Source organism: Bombina bombina, chromosome 7 (assembly GCF_027579735.1).
Source record: "Bombina bombina isolate aBomBom1 chromosome 7, aBomBom1.pri, whole genome shotgun sequence".
NCBI lineage: Eukaryota > Metazoa > Chordata > Amphibia > Anura > Bombinatoridae > Bombina > Bombina bombina.
The window spans coordinates 127808438-127831450 of NC_069505.1; the positions used below are offsets into that span (position 1 = coordinate 127808438).

The 23013-nt window shown below is 41.0% G+C and overlaps 1 protein-coding gene across 1 annotated transcript in view; it reads right to left on the minus strand.

Moving 5' to 3' along the window:
* PHF21A (PHD finger protein 21A) overlaps positions 1 to 23013 on the minus strand; it is a 631407-nt gene that overhangs the window by 64000 nt on the left and 544394 nt on the right. The window contains exon 16 of the mRNA XM_053720295.1: positions 18217 to 18223. Coding sequence (XP_053576270.1) covers positions 18217 to 18223 — 7 coding nt within the window. The remainder of the gene's footprint in view (positions 1 to 18216; positions 18224 to 23013) is intronic.

Here is a 23013-nt window from a genome sequence, read left to right on the forward strand (position 1 = left end):
GGAAGAGCATGATGTTACTAATCTGGAAAAGCAGGATACTGCCAAAACAGACGAACGTCCAAAAAGACAACGGACATAAAATCTTCATCGTGTTCGAATTGATGCATGTTTAGTGTTTTATTGGGGCCTCATGCGGAGGATTCTGAATTTGCTGCAATCAGCCTGGATAATGAACTTCAACTCTATTTGAAGATACCAGTAATTGACAGAAAAAGTAATCCTCTACAGTGGTGGAAAGAAAATTAGGGCCCGCTACAAAAGACTTGCCTCTCATGCTAGAAGATACCTCTGTTCTCCTCCCTCTGTACTAAGTGAGCGTGTTTTTAGTGAAGTGTCAGCAATATATGTAAAAACAGAAGCCGTTGGGAGAACATGCTGAAATGTTATGCTTTCTGCACTATAATGTTGTTCTACTTAACTGGGAGTATTGAAGAAATTGTGTACTAGTGACGGTCTAGCTTTGTTGCAGTAGTGACAAATTTATTTTATATCAGAATGTGCACTTTAAAAGGATATTTATGCCATTTTTCTATGTTTTGGGAAGCCATTTAATAATTTATTGTTCAATCACTTTATTTTTTACAGTTTGCTTTTAATGGTGAAAATTGTAATAAACATGTTCAGTTTGTACTATATTTGTTTAGAAAGTTTAATGATGTTTAAAAATGTTAAATGTACAGAATATCGGCCCCTGATATTAGTTATCAGCCTGAAAGGCGGCCGATAATCGGTATTGGCCCTGAAAAAACAAAATTTATGCTTAACTGATAAATTTATAGTGAGTCCACAACGTCATCAATAACTGTTGGGAATATCACTCCTGGCCAGCAGGAGGCGGCAAAGAGTACCACAGCAAAGCTGATAAGTATCACTTCCCTTCCCACAAACCCCAGTCATTCGACCGAAGGGAAATGGAAAAAAGGAATAATACAAAAGGTGTAAAGGTGCCTGACGTTTAGTCAAAATAACTGTCTTAAAACGGGAGGGGTCGTGGACTCACCATATCCGGAAATACATTTATCAGGTAAGCATAAATTTTGTTTTCTTTCCTAAGATATGGTGAGTCCACAACGTCATCAATTACTGTTGGGAACCAATACCCAAGCTTGAGGACACAGATGACTAGGGAGGGACAAGACAGGTAGACCTAAACAAAAGGCACCACCTCTTGAAGAACCTTACTCCCAAAAGAAACCTCAGCTGAGGCAAAAGAAATCAAATTTCAAAAAATTGTAAAAAATATGCAGAGAAGACTAAGTTGCAGTCTTGAAATCTGTTCCACAGAAGCAGCATTGTTGAAGGCCCAAGAAGAGGAAACAGCCCTCGTGGAATTATCTGAAATTCCCTCAGGAGGCTGCTAACCTGCATTCTCATAAGTAAAATGAATTATACCTCTCAACCATAAAGAAGAAAAGTATAAGTAGCTTTCTGACCCTACGTTTCCTGAGAAACACACAAACAGGGCAGAGGACTGGCGAAAATACTTAGTCTCCTGTATGAAGAATTTCAGAGCACACACAACATCCAGATTGTGCAACAAACGTTTCCTTATGAGAAGAATGATAAGGACATAGAGAAGGAACAGCAATTTCCTATCTGAAACTACTTAAAGGGACAGTCTACCATAGAATTGTTATTGTTTTAAAAGATAGATAATCCCTTTATTACCCATTCCCCAGTTTTGCATAACCAACACAGTTATAGTAATATACTTTTTACCTCTGTGATTACCTTGTATCTAGGAACCTTCTTCCAGCCCCATGATCACATGACTGTGACTGTTTATTATCTATCGTCTTAAATTTAGCATTGTGTTGTGCTAAATCTTAAATAACCTCCTGTGCCTGAACACAGTGCTATCTATATGGCCCACGTGTACTTTCCTGTCTCTTGTGTTGAAAATAGATTTAAAAAGCCTGTGATAAGAGGCAGCAAAGGCTTAGAAATTAGCATATGAGCCTACTATGTTTAGTTTAAACTATGAATACCAACAGAAAAAAGCAAATTTGATGATAAAAGTAAATTGGAAAGTTGATTAAAATTAAAAGTCCTATCTGAATAATGAAAGTTTAATTTATACTAGACTGTCCCTTTAAGGAAGGAAACCCAACTTCTAACGAAGAACCACCTTATCAGCATGAAAAATAAGATAAGGCACACTGCAAGCCGAGAGTTCCAAAACTCTCCGAGCAGAAAAGATAACAAAAAGAAACAAAGCCTTCCAAGATAACTTAATATCTATGGAATGCAAAGGCTCAACAGAGCCTGCTGCAAAACATTAAGAACAAGGTTAAGACTCCAAGGAGGAGCAACAGGCTTAAAGTGAAAGTAAATCCTAGCATTTTACAAACGCTAGGATTTACTATTGAAACAAATAAAGGGCACTTTCATTCATGAAGTATAAGATACTTCATGTAGAAGGCTTCTTTATTTGATTCAATCGATCACCGCTCTTCGCCCCTAAAGCAGCCCACGGCTAAAAATTTTTTTGGCTAAGAGGTGATGTTTCCATGGGAGCCGGATTTACTGCACGGCTATTGGCTAAGAGGTGAAAAAGTCACCTCTTAGCCGAAAAATGTTTAGCCATGCGCTGCTGTAGGAGCTAAGAGCGGCGATCGGTTGAATCAAAGGAGCTTGCTACATGAAGTATCTTATACTTCATGAAAGTGCCCTTTATTTGTTTCAATAGTAAATCCTAGCGTTTGTAAAACGCTAGGATTTACTTTCACTTTAAACACAGGCCTGATTCTGACTAGGGCCTGACAAAAAATAAATAAAAAAATAGAACATCTGACACATCCGACAGACGTTTGAGAAACAAATACTTCCCCAGACCTTCCTGGATAAAAGGACAAAATCCTAGGAATCCTGATCTGACTCCAAGAGTGGCCCTAGGATTCACACCAATAAAGGTACTGTATATACGCTATACCCTATGGCAAGTCTTTCTAGAACAGGTTTCTGAACCTGAATCAGGGTCACAATGACCGACTCAGAAAAACCACGCTTAGATAGGACTAGGCGTTCAATCTCCAAGCAATCAGTTTCAGAGAAACGAGATACAGAAGGAATGGACCCTGTTTTAGAAGGTTCTTCCTCAGAGACAACCTCCAAGGTGGAAGAGATGACATCTTCACTAGGCCTATATACCAGGTCCTGTAAAGTCACGTAGCAGCTATTAGAATTACCAATGCTTTCTCCTGTTGGATACAAGCAATGACTCCTGGAAGGGGAGCAAACAGAGGAAATAGGAATGCTAGACTAAAATCCCAAGAAAACGCAAGAGCAACTATCAGGGCGGGCTGCGGATCTCTTGACCTTGAACGAACCTTGGAAGCTTGGCGTTCTACCGAGACGCCCATCCAGATCCAACTCAAGCCCGCCCCCCATTTAAGGGTTAACCTGGAGAACACCTCAGGATGGAAAACCCACTCCCCGAGATGACAATTCTGTCTGCTCAGGAAGTCCTCTTCCGAGATGTCCACTCCTAGAATGTGGATGACTGATAGACAGCCATTGTGAGCTACCGTCCACTGAACAAAACCGAGCCACCTCCTTCATGGCCTAAGGAACCCCAAGTTCCTCCCCAGTGAGGAGATATTGTCCGACTGGAACCTGAAAACCCGGCTAAGGATAACTGAGAACAAGCCCTCAGAGAATTGAAAATCACTCTCAACTCCAAGATGTTAAAAGGGGGAACAGACTCCTCTAGAGTCCTTGAGCCCTTAAAGACTTCCAGACTGCTCCCCAGCCCAGCAGGCTGGCTTCCGTAGGAATGTCTTCAGAAACATGTGCCCTGACGGCAAATACTCCTGAGAAAACCACCACGGAAAAGAGACTCTTAAAGTTGAACTAGATCTATCCTCTGATAGAGATCCGAATGGTCATCTCTCAATTGACTGAGCATGCATTTATTGCAGAGCTCTCAAAGGGACTCGAGAAAAGGAAAAACGCCAATAGAACCATCAGACCAAATACCTCCATACATTGAGCCATTGAAAAGAGAAGGGAAAATCAGCAGCAGCTGGATTCAAACTCCCAACCCTCTGCTAAGCTATCTACCGGACCACTAGAGCTAGCTGTGGGATAAACAGTAGACTGTAGAGAGAGGTTAGAGGAAGACCTCTGTTAGAAATATTCTCATAGATAGAAGTCCATTAAGGACCCTAAAAAAATCACCCTTGTAGTTGGAACAAGGGAACTCCAGATTCACTTCCCATCTATGGAAACGTAGAAAAAACAAGATCTCTTGGAAAAGAGTTTTGTTCAAAGGAAGGATGAAACCTGAACCATATATTGTTCAGGAGGAAACCCTTGCAATACCCAAAGACCTAAAAGAGTCTTTCTAGGATGACAAATCTCAATCTTCATGAACAGACCCTCTTGAACCAAAGGAGAATAGATACTACTTTGAAGGACTGTACTCTGAGAAACTTGAGTAAATACCTAGATCCCGTTCCCTGACTGGAACTGAAACTATCACTCTCAGAGAGGAAGGTCTTGAACCCAATTCAAGAAGCCTCTCAACATACCTAGACTGTAGAAACTGTAAAAAGGAGAATTCTGCCCCTGGGAGGAAAACTTAGACTGGGCCAAGACTGGTTGGAATTCCAAAAGACTGGACTGTCCCATGCAGTAAGAGGGAAAGGAAGAATTTCCTCTAGTCTATTCCACTTGACGAATGGTAGCAAAGACCCTTTTCCACCCATAAAGTCAGAGGTTAATTCTGCCAGACCGGGTCCAAACAAGGTCTCATCCTTGTAAGGGAGCGCCAGAAGCTTGGAGGAAACATTAAATATAATCCAAATATTGGTTATTACATGTATTGGTCAAATTCGATATTGAACCTGCATCTGCAGTGTTAAAAAGCCTAGGCTGTGCCAGTAAACCACAGGTAGGCTACTGACCAAGATTTCAGCCACAACACCCCACGGGCTAGCAAAATAAGTCTAAGTAGACAAGGCATCACTCTAGATGATCAATTAACCTCCAGCTTCTTATCCATGGATCTGCAAAGGAGCAGGTATCCTCCATAGGGATCGAAGTTCTCTGAGCCATAGTAGAAATGCTCCCTTCTACTTAAGGAATTGTGCATTTTAATGGAGTAAGCGACAGGCAAATCCTATAAAGGACGGGAGACAGGGAGAAAGGTATTCCTAGCTTCTATTCCTGTGAAAATTTCCATAGCACATCTAGAAACACTTCCTCAAAGGAAGGAACATCATGGTAATGGTAAGTTTACTAAACTTCCAAGGGTTGACGACGACAGTGTTGACGACGACAGGGTTAGCGATGTCGTCCAAGTAGCCAAAACCTCCTTTAACAAGCATACATCTGAAGAAGGTGACTTCAGCAACAGGTGACTGAATTATACTGTCCAAATCTGAGATTTCACCCTCAGAAACTACTGGCGAACCCGCCTCACCATATTTAGGCGAGAGAGCGACCTGTGTAGCAGAAACCTTACTATCTAAAATTTAAAATGTCCTCTTGCGTTTTCCCTGTATGTAAGGAAAAAACAGATAAAGCTGCAGATACCGCAGAGGATACACGAGCTGCAAAATCTGTAGGCAAATACACTCCTACAGGAGATTGAGAGGAACTGCAGGGCACTGTATGTGACGACATAGAGGTTTGAGACATTTAAGGAGCAAAAGATCTGTGAAAAAGAATCACAAAGAAGAGAGGGCGCCTCCTAGTGTAGTATTGCAAGATAAATGGCACAGATATACAAATGTGAAGATTAAATACTCACAAAAGAAGCAGCACCTATGTGCTGATTGGGACAGGCTGGGGAATCACAGTGACCCAGCTACACTGATTCTGCAGCAGGATGATGAATTCCAGTGTATCCAAACAAATAAACAGGCTTAGGCTTCCATAAAAAGTAACAATTTATTGTCCAATTGTTAAAAGTTCAAGGGATAACATAATTTATGTAAGAACTTACCTGATAAATTAATTTCTTTCATATTAGCAAGAGTCCATGAGCTAGTGACGTATGGAATATACATTCCTACCAGGAGGGGCAAAGTTTCCCAAACCTCAAAATGCCTATAAATACACCCCTCACCACACCCACAATTCAGTTTAACGAATAGCCAAGAAGTGGGGTGATAAGAAAGGAGCGAAAGCATAAAAAATAAGGAATTTGGAATAATTGTGCTTTATACAAAAAAATCATAACCACCACAAAAAGGATGGGTCTCATGGACTCTTGCTAATATGAAAGAAATGAATTTATCAGGTAAGTTCTTACATAAATTATGTTTTCTTTCATGTAATTAGCAAGAGTCCATGAGCTAGTGATGTATGGGATAGCAGATACCCAAGATGTGGAACTTCCACGCAAGAGTCACTAGAGAGGGAGGGATAAAAACATAATTTATGCTTACCTGATAAATTCCTTTCTTCTGTTGTGTGATCAGTCCACGGGTCATCATTACTTCTGGGATATTATCTGCTCCCCTACAGGAAGTGCAAGAGGATTCACCCAGCAGAGTTGCTATATAGCTCCTCCCCTCTACGTCACCTCCAGTCATTCGACCAAAGACCAACGAGAAAGGAGAAGCCAAGGGTGTAGTGGTGACTGAATTATAATTAAAAAAAATATGTACCTGCCTTAAAAAACAGGGCGGGCCGTGGACTGATCACACAACAGAAGAAAGGAATTTATCAGGTAAGCATAAATTATGTTTTCTTCTGTTATGTGTGATCAGTCCACGGGTCATCATTACTTCTGGGATACCAATACCAAAGCAAAAGTACACGGATGACGGGAGGGATAGGCAGGCTCATTATACAGAAGGAACCACTGCCTGAAGAACCTTTCTCCCAAAAATAGCCTCCGAAGAAGCAAAAGTGTCAAATTTGTAAAATTTGGAAAAAGTATGAAGCGAAGACCAAGTTGCAGCCTTGCAAATCTGTTCAACAGAGGCCTCATTCTTAAAGGCCCAAGTGGAAGCCACAGCTCTAGTGGAGTGAGCTGTAATTCTTTCAGGAGGCTGCTGTCCAGCAGTCTCATAGGCTAAACGTATTATGCTACGAAGCCAAAAAGAGAGAGAGGTAGCAGAAGCTTTTTGACCTCTCCTCTGTCCAGAATAAACGACAAACAGGGAAGAAGTGTGGCGAAAATCTTTAGTTGCCTGCAAGTAGAACTTGAGGGCACGAACTACATCCAGATTGTGTAGAAGACGTTCCTTCTTTGAAGAAGGATTTGGACACAAGGAGGGAACAACAATCTCTTGATTGATATTCCTGTTAGAGACAACCTTAGGTAAGAACCCAGGTTTAGTACGCAGAACTACCTTGTCTGAGTGAAAGATCAGATAAGGAGAATCACAATGTAGGGCTGATAACTCAGAGACTCTTCGAGCCGAGGAAATAGCCATTAAAAATAGAACTTTCCAAGATAACAATCTTATATCAATGGAATGAAGGGGTTCAAACGGAACACCCTGTAAAACGTTAAGAACTAAGTTTAAACTCCATGGCGGAGCAACAGTTTTAAACACAGGCTTGATCCTAGCTAAAGCCTGACAAAAGGCCTGGATGTCTGAATTTTCTGACAGACGCCTGTGTAACAAGATGGACAGAGCTGAGATCTGTCCCTTTAATGAGCTAGCCGATAAACCCTTTTCTAAACCTTCTTGTAGAAAAGACAATATCCTAGGAATCCTAACCTTACTCCAGGAGTAATCTTTGGATTCACACCAGTATAGGTATTTACGCCATATTTTATGGTAAATCTTTCTGGTAACAGGCTTCCTAGCCTGTATCAGGGTATCAATAACCGACTCAGAAAACCCACGTTTTGATAAAATCAAGCGTTCAATTTCCAAGCAGTCAGCTTCAGAGAAGTTAGACTTTGATGTTTGAATGGACCCTGAATCAGAAGGTCCTGTCTTAGAGGTAGAGACCACGGCGGACAGGATGACATGTCCACTAGATCTGCATACCAAGTCCTGCGCGGCCATGCAGGCGCTATTAGAATCACTGATGCTCTCTCCTGTTTGATTTTGGCAATCAATCGAGGAAGCAGCGGGAAGGGTGGAAACACATAAGCCATCCTGAAGTTCCAAGGTGCTGTCAAAGCATCTATCAGAACCGCTCCCGGATCCCTGGATCTGGATCCGTAGCGAGGAAGTTTGGCGTTCTGGCGAGACGCCATGAGATCTATCTCTGGTTTGCCCCAACGTCGAAGTATTTGGGCAAAGACCTCCGGATGAAGTTCCCACTCCCCCGGATGAAGAGTCTGGCGACTCAAGAAATCCGCCTCCCAATTCTCCACTCCCGGGATGTGGATTGCTGACAGGTGGCAAGAGTGAGACTCTGCCCAGCGAATTAGCTTTGATACTTCTATCATTGCTAGGGAGCTTCTTGTCCCTCCCTGATGGTTGATGTAAGCTACAGTCGTGATGTTGTCCGACTGAAACCTGATGAACCCCCGAGTCTTTAACTGGGGCCAAGCTAGAAGGGCATTGAGAACTGCTCTCAATTCCAGAATGTTTATTGGCAAGAGACTTTCCTCCTGACTCCATTGTCCCTGAGCCTTCAGAGAATTCCAGACAGCGCCCCAACCTAGAAGGCTGGCGTCTGTTGTTACAATTGTCCAGTCCGGCCTGCTGAAAGGCATCCCCCTGGACAGATGTGGCTGAGAAAGCCACCATAGAAGAGAGTTTCTGGTCTCTTGATCCAGATTCAGAGTGGGGGACAAATCTGAGTAATCCCCATTCCACTGACTCAGCATGCACAATTGCAGCGGTCTGAGATGTAGGCGTGCAAAGGGAACTATGTCCATTGCTGCTACCATTAAGCCGATCACCTCCATGCATTGAGCTACTGACGGGAGTTGAATGGAATGAAGGACACGGCATGCATTTAGAAGCTTTGTTAATCTGTCTTCTGTCAGATAAATCTTCATTTCTACGGAATCTATAAGAGTCCCCAAGAATGGAACTCTTGTGAGAGGCAAGAGAGAACTCTTCTTTTCGTTCACTTTCCATCCATGCGACCTTAGAAATGCCAGAACTAACTCTGTATGAGACTTGGCAGTTTGAAAGCTTGAAGCTTGTATCAGAATGTCGTCTAGGTACGGAGCTACCGAAATTCCTCGCGGTCTCAGAACCGCCAGAAGGGCACCCAGAACCTTTGTGAAGATTCTTGGAGCCGTAGCCAATCCGAATGGAAGAGCTACAAACTGGTAATGCCTGTCTAAGAAGGCAAACCTTAGATACCGGTAATGATCTTTGTGAATCGGTATGTGAAGGTAAGCATCCTTTAAATCCACTGTGGTCATGTACTGACCCTTTTGGATCATGGGTAAGATTGTCCGAATAGTTTCCATTTTGAACGATGGAACTCTTAGGAATTTGTTTAGGATCTTTAAATCCAAGATTGGCCTGAAAGTTCCCTCTTTTTTGGGAACCACAAACAGGTTTGAGTAAAACCCTTGTCCTTGTTCCGACCGCGGAACCGGATGGATCACTCCCATTAATAATAGATCTTGTACACAGCGTAGAAACGCGTCTTTCTTTATTTGGTTTGTTGACAACCTTGACAGATGAAATCTCCCTCGTGGAGGAGATAATTTGAAGTCTAGAAGGTATCCCTGAGATATGATCTCTAGCGCCCAGGGATCCTGGACATCTCTTGCCCAAGCCTGGGCGAAGAGAGAGAGTCTGCCCCCCACTAGATCCGGTCCCGGATCGGGGGCCCTCGGTTCATGCTGTCTTAGGGGCAGCAGCAGGTTTTCTGGCCTGCTTGCCCTTATTCCAGGACTGGTTAGGTTTCCAGCCTTGTCTGTAACGAGCAACAGCTCCTTCCTGTTTTGGTGCAGTGGAAGTTGATGCTGCACCTGCTTTGAAATTCCGAAAGGGACGAAAATTAGACTGTCTAGCTTTAGCTTTGGCTTTGTCTTGAGGTAGAGCGTGGCCCTTACCTCCTGTAATGTCAGCGATAATTTCTTTCAAACCGGGCCCAAATAAAGTTTGCCCCTTGAAAGGTATATTAAGTAATTTGGACTTAGAAGTTACATCAGCCGACCAGGATTTTAGCCACAGCGCCCTACGTGCCTGAATGGCGAATCCTGAATTCTTAGCCGTAAGTTTGGTTAAATGTACTACGGCCTCCGAAACGAATGAATTAGCTAGTTTAAGGACTCTAAGCCTGTCCGTAATGTCGTCCAGCGTAGCGGAACTAAGGTTCTCTTCCAGAGACTCAATCCAAAATGCTGCCGCAGCCGTAATCGGCGCGATGCATGCAAGGGGTTGCAATATCAAACCTTGTTGAACAAACATTTTCTTAAGGTAACCCTCTAATTTTTTATCCATAGGATCTGAAAAAGCACAGCTATCCTCCACCGGGATAGTGGTGCGCTTAGCTAAAGTAGAAACTGCTCCCTCCACCTTAGGGACCGTTTGCCATAAGTCCCGTGTGGTGGCGTCTATTGGAAACATCTTTCTAAATATTGGAGGGGGTGAGAACGGCACACCGGGTCTATCCCACTCCTTAGTAACAATTTCAGTTAATCTCTTAGGTATAGGAAAAACGTCAGTACTCGCCGGTACCGCAAAGTATTTATCCAACCTACACATTTTCTCTGGTATTGCAACAGTGTTACAATCGTTAAGAGCCGCTAAGACCTCCCCTAGTAATACACGGAGGTTTTCCAATTTAAATTTAAAATTTGAAATATCTGAATCCAATCTGCTTGGATCAGAACCGTCACCTACAGAATGAAGCTCTCCGTCCTCATGCTCTGCAAGCTGTGACGCAGTATCAGACATGGCCCTAGAATTATCAGCGCACTCTGTTCTCACCCCAGAGTGATCACGCTTGCCTCTTAGTTCTGGTAACTTAGCCAAAACTTCAGTCATAACAGTAGCCATATCTTGTAATGTTATCTGTAATGGCTGCCCAGATGTACTAGGCGCCATAATATCACGCACCTCCCGGGCGGGAGACGCAGGTACTGACACGTGAGGCGAGTTAGACGGCATAACTCTCCCCTCGCTGTTTGGTGAAATTTGTTCAATTTGTACAGATTGGCTTTTATTTAAAGTAGCATCAATACAGTTAGTACATAAATTTCTATTGGGCTCCACCTTGGCATTGGAACAAATGACACAGGTATCTTCCTCTGAATCAGACATGTTTAACACACTAGCAATAAACATGCAACTTGGTTACAATCTTATTTAACAAAAACGTACTGTGCCTCAAAGAAGCACTAAACGATTAAATGACAGTTGAAATAATGAACTGAAAAACAGTTATAGCATCACTCTTTAAAAACAACATAACTTGTTAGCAAAGGCTTGTTCCCATTAGTAAAGCATAAAAATCACAGAGCAACGTTTTAAAACACAGTCACTATATAAATCTCACAGCTCTGCTGAGAGAATCTACTTCCCTTCAAAGAAGTTTGAAGACCCCTGAGTTCTGTTAGAGATGAACCGGATCATGCAGAAAATATAAGTGTAACTGACTGGAAATTTTTGATGCGTAGCAAAGAGCGCCAAAAACGGCCCCTCCCCCTCACACACAGCAGTGAGAGAGAAACGAAACTGTCATAATCAAAACAAGCAAACTGCCAAGTGGAAAAATAATGCCCAAATATTTATTCACTCAGTACCTCAGAAATGCAAACGATTCTACATTCCAGCAAAAACGTTTAACATGAATTAAATACCTATTAAAAGGTTTAATGTATTTTTACAGAGTAATTCCGGTGAAATACCATCCCCAGAACACTGAAGTGTAGAGTATACATACATGTCATTATAACGGTATAGCAGGATTTTCTCATCAATTCCATTCAGAAAATAAAAACTGCTACATACCTCAATGCAGATTCAACTGCCCGCTGTCCCCTGATCTGAAGCTTTTACCTCCCTCAGATGGCCGAGAAACAGCAATATGATCTTAACTACTCCGGTTAAAATCATAAGAAAAACTCTGGTAGATTCTTCTTCAAACTCTGCCAGAGAAGTAATAACACGCTCCGGTGCTATTGTAAAATAACAAACTTTTGATTGAAGTTATAAAAACTAAGTATAATCACCATAGTCCTCTCACACCTCCTATCTAGTCTTTGGGTGCAAGAGAATGACTGGAGGTGACGTAGAGGGGAGGAGCTATATAGCAACTCTGCTGGGTGAATCCTCTTGCACTTCCTGTAGGGGAGCAGATAATATCCCAGAAGTAATGATGACCCGTGGACTGATCACACATAACAGAAGAAATAAAGACAGACAATTCCGCTGAAAAAATAATCCACAACCCAAATCAAAAGTTTTAATCTTAATAATGAAAAAAACTGAAATTATAAGCAGAAGAATCAAACTGAAACAGCTGCCTGAAGTACTTTTCTACCAAAAAACTGCTTCAGAAGAAGAGAAAACATCAAAATGGTAGAATTTAGTAAAAGTATGCAAAGAAGACCAAGTTGCTGCTTTGCAAATCTGATCAACAGAAGCTTCATTCCTAAAAGCCCAGGAAGTAGAAACTGACCTAGTAGAATGAGCCGTAATCCTTTGAGGCGGGGACTTACCCAACTCCACATAAGCATGATGAATCAAAGACTTTAACCAAGACGCCAAAGAAATGGCAGAAGCTTTCTGACCTTTCCTGGAACCAGAAAAGATAACAAATAGACTAGAAGTCTTTCTAAAATCTTTAGTAGCTTCAACATAATATTTCAAAGCTCTTACTACATCCAAAGAATGTAAAGATCTCTCCTTCGAATTCTTAGGATCAGGGCACAATGAAGGAACAACAATTTCCCTACTAATGTTGTTAGAATTCACAACCTTAGGTAAAAATTGAAATGAAGTCCGCAACACCGCCTTTTCTTTCATGTAATTAACAAGAGTCCATGAGCTAGTGACGTATGGGATATACATTCCTACCAGGAGGGGCAAAGTTTCCCAAACCTTAAAATGCCTATAAATACACCCCTCACCACACCCACAAATCAGTTTTTACAAACTTTGCCTCCAAGGGAGGTGGTGAAGTAAGTTTGTGCTAGATTCTACGTTGATATGCGCTCCGCAGCAAGTTGGAGCCCGGTTTTCCTCTCAGCGTGCAGTGAATGTCAGAGGGATGTGAGGAGAGTATTGCCTATTGAATGCAGTGATCTCCTTCTACGGGGTCTATTTCATAAGGTTCTCTGTTATCGGTCGTAGAGATTCATCTCTTACCTCCCTTTTCAGATCGACGATATACTCTTATATTTACCATTTCCTCTACTGATTCTCGTTTCAGTACTGGTTTGGCTTTCTACAAACATGTAGATGAGTGTCCTGGGGTAAGTAAGTCTTATTTTCTGTGACACTCTAAGCTATGGTTGGGCACTTTATTTATAAAGTTCTAAATATATGTATTCAAACATTTATTTGCCTTGACTCAGAATGTTCAACTTTCCTTATTTCCAGACAGTCAGTTTCATATTTGGGATTATGCTTTAATTATCATATTTTTCTTACCTCAAAAATTTGACTTTTTCCCTGTGGGCTGTTAGGCTCGCGGGGGCTGAAAATGCTTCATTTTATTGCGTCATTCTTGGCGCGGACTTTTTTGGCGCAAAAATTCTTTTCCGTTTCCGGCGTCATACGTGTCGCCGGAAGTTGCGTCATTTTTTGACGTTATTTTGCGCCAAAGATGTCGGCGTTCCGGATGTGGCGTCATTTTTGGCGCCAACAGCATTTAGGCGCCAAATAATGTGGGCGTCTTATTTGGCGCCAAAAAATATGGGCGTCGCTTTTTTCTCCACATTATTTCAGTCTCATTTTTCATTTGCTTCTGGTTGCTAGAAGCTTGATGTTTGGCATTTTTTTCCCATTCCTGAAACTGTCTTATAAGGAATTTGATCTATTTTGCTTTATATGTTGTTTTTTCTCTTACATATTGCAAGATGTCTCACGTTGCATCTGAGCCAGAAGATACTACAGGAAAACCTCTGCCTGCTGGATCTACCAAAGCTAAGTGTATCTGCTGTAAACTTTTGGTAGCTATTCCTCCAGCTGTTGTTTGTATTAAATGTCATGACAAACTTGTTAATGCAGATAATATTTCCTTTAGTGATGTACCATTGCCTGTTGCAGTTCCCTCAACATCTAAGGTGCAGAATGTTCCTGATAACATAAGAGATTTTGTTTCTGAATCCATAAAGAAGGCTTTGTCTGTTATTTCTCCTTCTAGTAAACGTAAAAAGTCTTTTAAATCTTCTCTCTCTACAGATGAATTTTTAAATGAACACCATCATTCTGATTCTTTGGACTCTTCTGGTTCAGAGGATTCTGTCTCAGAGATTGATGCTGATAAATCTTCATATTTATTTAAGATGGAATTCATTCGCTCTTTACTTAAAGAAGTACTAATTGCTTTAGAAATAGAGGATTCTAGTCCTCTTGATACTAATTCTATACGTTTGGATAAGGTTTTTAAAGCTCCTGCGGTTTTTCCAGAAGTCTTTCCTGTTCCTAATGCTATTTCTGCAGTAATTGCTAAGGAATGGGATAAATTGGGTAATTCATTTACTCCTTCTAAACGTTTTAAGCAATTATATCCTGTTCCGCCTGACAGGTTAGAGTTTTGGGACAAAATCCCTAAAGTTGATGGGGCTATTTCTACCCTTGCTAAACGTACTACCATTCCTACATCAGATGGTACCTCGTTTAAGGATCCTTTAGATAGAAACAAATTATTTGGTTCTCAGTTGGATTCTATTATTTCAACTGTTACTGGTGGGAAAGGAACTTTTTTACCACAGGATAAAAAGTCTAAAGGTAAAAACAGGGCTAACAATCGTTTTCGTTCCTTTCGTTTCAACAAAGAACAAAAGCCTGATCCTTCGTCCTCAGGAGCAGTTTCAGTTTGGAAACCATCTCCAGTCTGGAATAAATCCAAGCCTGCTAGAAAGGCAAAGCCTGCTTCTAAGTTCACATGAAGGTACGGCCCTCATTCCAGTTCAGCTGGTAGGGGGCAGGTTACGTTTTTTCAAAGAAATTTGGATCAATTCTGTTCTCAATCTTTGGATTCAGAACATTGTTTCAGAAGGGTACAGAATTGGTTTCAAGATGAGACCTCCTGCAAAGAGATTTTTTCTTTCCCATGTCCCAGTAAATCCAGTGAAAGCTCAAGCATTTCTGAATTGTGTTTCAGATCTAGAGTTGGCTGGAGTAATTATGCCAGTTCCAGTTCCGGAACAGGGGATGGGGTTTTATTCAAATCTCTTCATTGTACCAAAGAAGGAGAATTCCTTCAGACCAGTTCTGGATCTAAAATTATTGAATCGTTATGTAAGGATACCAACGTTCAAGATGGTAACTGTAAGGACTATATTGCCTTTTGTTCAGCAAGGGAATTATATGTCCACAATAGATTTACAGGATGCATATCTGCATATTCCGATTCATCCAGATCATTATCAGTTCCTGAGATTCTCTTTTCTAGACAAGCATTACCAATTTGTGGCTCTACCGTTTGGCCTTGCTACAGCTCCAAGAATTTTCACAAAGATTCTCGGTGCCCTTCTGTCTGTAATCAGAGAACAGGGTATTGTGGTATTTCCTTATTTGGACGATATCTTGGTACTTGCTCCGTCTTTACATTTAGCAGAGTCTCATACGAATCGACTTGTGTTGTTTCTTCAAGATCATGGTTGGAGGATCAATTTACCAAAAAGTTCTTTGATTCCTCAAACAAGGGTAACCTTTCTGGGTTTCCAGATAGATTCAGTGTCCATGACTTTGTCTTTAACAGACAAGAGACGTCTAAAATTGATTACAGCCTGTCGAAACCTTCAGTCTCAATTATTCCCTTCGGTAGCCTTATGCATGGAAATTCTAGGTCTTATGACTGCTGCATCGGACGCGATCCCCTTTGCTCGTTTTCACATGCGACCTCTTCAGCTCTGTATGCTGAACCAATGGTGCAGGGATTACACGAAGATATATCAATTAATATCTTTAAAACCGATTGTTCGGCACTCTCTAACGTGGTGGACAGATCACCATCGTTTAATTCAGGGGGCTTCTCTTGTTCTTCCGACCTGGACTGTAATTTCAACAGATGCAAGTCTCACAGGTTGGGGAGCTGTGTGGGGATCTCTGACGGCACAAGGAGTTTGGGAATCTCAGGAGGTGAGATTACCGATCAATATCTTGGAACTCCGTGCAGTTTTCAGAGCTCTTCAGTTTTGGCCTCTTCTGAAGAGAGAATCGTTCATTTGTTTTCAGACAGACAATGTCACAACTGTGGCATACATCAATCATCAAGGAGGGACTCACAGTCCTCTGGCTATGAAAGAAGTATCTCGAATTTTGGTTTGGGCGGAATCCAGCTCCTGTCTAATCTCTGCGGTTCATATCCCAGGTGTAGACAATTGGGAAGCGGATTATCTCAGTCGCCAAACGTTGCATCCGGGCGAATGGTCCCTTCACCCAGAGGTATTTCTTCAGATTGTTCAAATGTGGGGGCTTCCAGAGATAGATCTGATGGCCTCTCATCTAAACAAGAAACTTCCCAGGTATCTGTCCAGATCCCGGGATCCTCAGGCGGAGGCAGTGGATGCTTTATCACTTCCTTGGAAGTATCATCCTGCCTATATCTTTCCGCCTCTAGTTCTTCTTCCAAGAGTAATCTCCAAGATTCTGAGGGAATGCTCGTTTGTTCTGCTAATAGCTCCGGCATGGCCTCACAGGTTTTGGTATGCGGATCTTGTCCGGATGGCATCTTGCCAACCATGGACTCTTCCGTTAAGACCAGACCTTCTGTCTCAAGGTCCTTTTTTCCATCCGGATCTGAAATCCTTAAATTTAAAGGTATGGAGATTGAACGCTTGATTCTTGGTCATAGAGGTTTCTCTGACTCCGTGATTAATACTATGTTACAGGCTCGTAAATCTGTATCTCGAGAGATATATTATAGAGTCTGGAAGACTTATATTTCTTGGTGTCTTTCTCATCATTTTTCTTGGCATTCTTTTAGAATACCGAGAATTTTACAGTTTCTTCAGGATGGTTTAGATAAGGGTTTGTCCGCGAGTTCTTTGAAAGGACAAATCTCCGCTCTTTCTGTTCTTTTTCACAGAAAGATTGCTATTCTTCCTGATATTCATTGTTTTGTACAAGCTTTGGTTCGTATAAAACCTGTCATTAAGTCAATTTCTCCTCCATGGAGTTTGAATTTGGTTTTGGGAGCTCTTCAAGCTCCTCCGTTTGAACCTATGCATTCATTGGACATTAAATTACTTTCTTGGAAAGTTTTGTTCCTTTTGGCCATCTCTTCTGCTAGAAGAGTTTCTGAATTATCTGCTCTTTCGTGTGAGTCTCCTTTTCTGATTTTTCATCAGGATAAGGCGGTGTTGCGAACTTCTTTTGAATTTTTACCTAAAGTTGTGAATTCCAACAACATTAGTAGAGAAATTGTGGTTCCTTCATTATGTCCTAATCCTAAGAATTCTAAGGAGAAATCATTGCATTCTTTGGATGTTGTTAGAGCTTTGAAATATTATGTTGAAGCTACGAAATCTTTCCGTAAGACTTCTAGTCTATTTGTTATCTTTTCCGGTTCTAGGAAAGGCCAGAAAGCTTCTGCCATTTCTTTGGCATCTTGGTTGAAATCTTTAATTCATCTTGCCTATGTTGAGTCGGGTAAAATTCCGCCTCAAAGAATTACAGCTCATTCTACTAGGTCAGTTTCTACTTCCTGGGCGTTTAGGAATGAAGCTTCGGTTGACCAGATCTGCAAAGCAGCAACTTGGTCCTCTTTGCATACTTTTACTAAATTCTACCATTTTGATGTATTTTCTTCTTCTGAAGCAGTTTTTGGTAGAAAAGTTCTTCAGGCAGCGGTTTCAGTTTGAATCTTCTGCTTATGTTTTTTGTTAAACTTTATTTTTGGGTGTGGATTATTTTCAGCAGGAATTGGCTGTCTTTATTTTATCCCTCCCTCTCTAGTGACTCTTGTGTGGAAAGATCCACATCTTGGGTAGTCATTATCCCATACGTCACTAGCTCATGGACTCTTGTTAATTACATGAAAGAAAACATAATTTATGTAAGAACTTACCTGATAAATTCATTTCTTTCATATTAACAAGAGTCCATGAGGCCCACCCTTTTTTGTGGTGGTTATGATTTTTTTGTATAAAGCACAATTATTCCAATTCCTTATTTTATATGCTTCGCACTTTTTTTCTTATCACCCCACTTCTTGGCTATTCGTTAAACTGATTTGTGGGTGTGGTGAGGGGTGTATTTATAGGCATTTTAAGGTTTGGGAAACTTTGCCCCTCCTGGTAGGAATGTATATCCCATACGTCACTAGCTCATGGACTCTTGTTAATATGAAAGAAATGAATTTATCAGGTAAGTTCTTACATAAATTATGTTATCCTGATGAAAAATCAGAAAAGGAGATTCACAAGAAAGAGCAGATAACTCAGAAACTCTTCTAGCCGAAGAGATGGCCAAAAGGAACAAAACTTTCCAAGAAAGTAATTTAATATCCAGAGAATGCATAGGTTCAAACGGAGGAGCCTGTAAAGCCCTCAGAACCAAATTAAGACTCCAAGGAGGAGAGATTCACTTAATGACAGGCTTGATACGAACCAAATCCTGTACAAAACAATGAATATCAGGATGATTAGCAATCTTTCTGTGAAAATGAACCGAAAGAGCAGAGATCTGTCCTTTCAAAGAACTTGCAGATAAACCTTTATCCAAACCATCCTGAAGAAACTGTAAAATTCTAGGAATTCTAAAAGAATGCCAGGAGAACTTATGAGAAGAACACCAAGAAATGTAAGTCTTCCAGACTCGATAATAAATCTTCCTAGACACAGATTTACGAGCCTGTAACATAGTATTAATTACTGAGTCAGAGAAACCTCTATGACTAAGAATCAAGCGTTCAATTTCCATACCTTCAAATTTAATGATTTGAGATCCTGATGGAAAAATGGACCTTGAGATAGAAGGTCTGGTCTTAACGGAAGTCTCCAAGGTTGGCAACTGGCCATCCGAATGAGATCCGCATACCAAAACCTGTGAGGCCATGCTGGAGCCACCAGCAGTACAAACGAACGTTCCATTAGAATTTTGGAAATCACTCTTGGAAGAAGAACTAGAGGCGGAAAGATATAGGCAGGATGATAATTCCAAGGAAGCGACAATGCGTCCACTGCTTCCGCCTGAGGATCCCTGGATCTGGACAGATACCTGGGAAGTTTCTTGTTTAGATGAGAGGCCATCAGATCTATTTCTGGAAGTCCCCAGATTTGAACAATCTGAAGAAATACCTCTGGGTGAAGAGACCATTCGCCCGGATGTAACGTCTGGCGACTGAGATAATCCGCTTCCCAATTGTCTACACCTGGGATGTGAACCGCAGAAATTAGACAAGAGCTGGATTCCGCCCATACAAGTATCCGAGATACTTCTTTCATAGCATGAGGACTGTGAGTCCCACCTTGATGATTGACATACGCCACGGTTGTGACATTGTCCGTCTGAAAACAAATAAACGATTCCCTCTTCAGAAGAGGCCAGAACTGAAGAGCTCTGAAAATCGCACAGAGTTCCAAAATGTTGATCGGTAATCTCGCCTCCTGAGATTCCCAAACCCCCTGCGCTGTCAGAGATCCCCATACAGCTCCCCAACCTGAAAGACTTGCATCTGTTGAGATCACAGTCCAGGTTGGACAAACAAAAGAGGCCCCTTGAATTAAACGATGGTGATCCAACCACCAAGTCAGAGAAGATCGAACATTGGGATTTAAGGATATTATTTGAGATATCCTTGTATAATCCCTGCACCACTGGTTCAGCATACAAAGCTGAAGAGGTCTCATGTGAAAACGAGCAAAGGGGATCACGTCCGATGCAGCAGTCATGAGACCTAGAATTTCCATGCAAAAAGCTACTTAAGGGAATGACTGAGACTGAAGGTTTTGACAAGCTGAAACCAACTTCAGACGTCTCTTTTCTGTTAGAGACAAAGTCATGGACACTGAATCTATCTGAAAGCCCAACAAGGTTACCTTTGTCTGAGGAATCAAAGAACTCTTCGGTAAATTGATCCTCCAACCATGTTTTTGAAGATACAACACAAGTTGATTTGTATGAGATTCTGCAGAATGTAAAGACTGAGCAAGTACCAAGATATCGTCCAAATAAGGAAATACTGCAATACCCTGTTCTCTGATGACAGAGAGAAGGACACCGAGAACCTTTGAAAAGATCCTTGGAGCTGTTGCTAGGCCAAACGGAAGGTCAACAAACTGGTAATGCTTGTCTAGAAAAGAGAATCTCAGAAACTGATAGTGATCTGGATGAATTGGAATATGAAGATATGCATCCTGTAAATCTATTGTGGACATATAATGCCCTTGCTGAACAAAAGGCAGAATAGTCCTTATAGTCACCATTTTGAATGTTGGTATTCTTACATAACGATTCAATATTTTTAGATCCAGAACTGGTCTGAAGGAATTCTCCTTCTTTGGTACAATGAATAGATTTGAGTAAAACCCCAGACCCCGTTCCAGAACTGGAACTGGTACAATTACCCCAGCCAACTCTAGATCTGAAACACATTTCAGAAATGCCTGAGCCTTCACTGGGTTTACTGGAATGCGAGAGAGAAAAAAATCTTTTCACAGGAGGTCTTATCTTGAAACCTATTCTGTATCCTTGAGAAACAATGTTCTGAATCCAAAGACTGTGAATCGAATTGATCCAAATATCTTTGAAAAATTGTAACCTGCCCCCTACCAGCTGTGCTGGAATGAGGGCCACACCTTCATGCGGATTTAGGAGCTGGTTTTGACTTTCTAAAAGGCTTGGATTTATTCCAGACTGGAGAAGGTTTCCAAACGGAAACGTTCCTTTAGGGGAAGGGTCAGGCTTCTGTTCTTTACTCTGACGAAAGGAACGAAAACAATTAGCAGCCCTGTATTTACCTTTAGATTTTTTTGTCCTGAGGCAAAAAGGTTCCTTTCCCCCCAGTAACAGTTGAAATAATAGAATCCAACTGTGAACCAAATAATTTATTACCTTGGAAAGAAAGAGAAAGCAAAGTTGACTTAGAAGTCATATCTGCATTCCAAGATTTAAGCCATAAAGCTCTTCTAGCTGATAGCTAAAGACATATATCTGACATCAATTCTAATGATATCAAAAATGGCATCACAGATAAAGTTATTAGCATGTTGAAGAAGTTTAACAATGCTATAAGCATTATGGTCTGACACTTGTTGCGCTAAAGCCTCCAACCAGAAAGTGGAAGCTGCAGCAACATCAGCCAAAGAAATAGCAGGTCTAAGAAGATTACCTGAACATAAATAAGCTCTCCTTAGAAAGGATTCAATCTTCCTGTCTAAAGGATTCTTAAAGGAAGTACTATCTGCCGTAGGAATAGTAGTACGTTTAGCAAGAGTAGAAATAGCCCCATCAACTTTAGGAATTTTATCCCAAAATTCTAATCTATCAGATGGCACAGGATACAATTTCTTAATCCTATGAGAAGGAGTAAATGAAGTACTCAGACTATTCCATTCCCTAGAAATTACTTCTGAAATAGCATCAGGAACTGGAAAAACTTCAGGAATAACTACATGAGGTTTGAAAACCGAATTTAAACGCTTAGTAGATTTAGTATCAAGAGGACTAGACTCCTCCATATCTAATGCAACTAACACTTCTTTAAGTAAAGAACGAATAAACTCCATCTTAAATAAATATGAAGATTTATCAGTGTCAATATCTGAGGCAGAATCTTCTGAACCAGATAGATCCTCATCAGAAACAGATAAGTCAGAATGATGACGGTCACTTAAAAATTCATCTGAAATATGTGAAGTTTTAAAAGACCTTTTACGCTTACTGGATGGAGGAATAACAGACAGGGCCTTCCTAATAGATTTAGAAACACATTCTTTTACATTAACAGGGACATCCTGAACATTAGATGTTGAAGGAGCAACAACAGGTAATGGATTATTACTAATGGAAATACAATCTGCATTAGAAGTTTATCATGACAGTTATCACAAACAACAGCCGGAGGAACAGTTACCAAAAGTTTACAACAGATGCACTTAACTTTGGTAGAACCAGCATCAGGCAGCGTCTTTCCAGAAGTAGATTCTGATCCATGGTCATGTTGAGACATCTTGCAATATGTAATAGAAAAAACAACATATAAAGCAAAAATATCAAATTCCTTAAATGACAGTTTCAGGAATGGGAAAAAATGCCAAATGAACAAGCCTCTAGCAACCAGAAGCAATGAAAAATGAGACTGAAATAATGTGAAAAAAAGGTGGAGACAAGAATGACGCCCACATTTTTTGGCACCAAAAAATGACGCCCACATTATTGGCGCCAAGTACAACGCCCATATTTTTTGGCGCCAAGTATGACGCCACATCCTGTGACGCCGAAAAAAACGACGCCCACAATTTTGCCGCAAAAAAACGTCTGAACGTCAAATATGATGCAACCAAACGCAACTTCCAGCGTCAATTAGGGCGCCGGAAATTACAACATTTTTTTGCGCCAAAAATGACGCAATAAATTGAAACATTTTCAGCCCCCGCGAGCCTAACAGCCCACGGGGAAAAAAAGTCAATTGAAAAAAATTCTTTTAAGGTAAGAAAAAATATTTCATATGCATTATCCCAAATAATGAAACTGACTGTCTGAAATAAGGAATACTGATTATCCTGAATCAAGGCAAATATAAGTTTAAATACATATATTTAGAACTTTACATATAAAGTGCCCAACCATAGCTTAGAGTGTCATAAAAAATAAGACTTACTTACCCTAAGACACTCATCTACATATAGTAGACAGCCAAACCAGTACTGAAACGAGAATCAGTAGAGGTAATGGTATATAAGAGTATATCGTCGATCTGAAAAGGGAGGTAAGAGATGAATCTCTACGACCGATAACAGAGAACCTATGAAATAGATCCCGTAGAAGGAGACCATGGTATTCA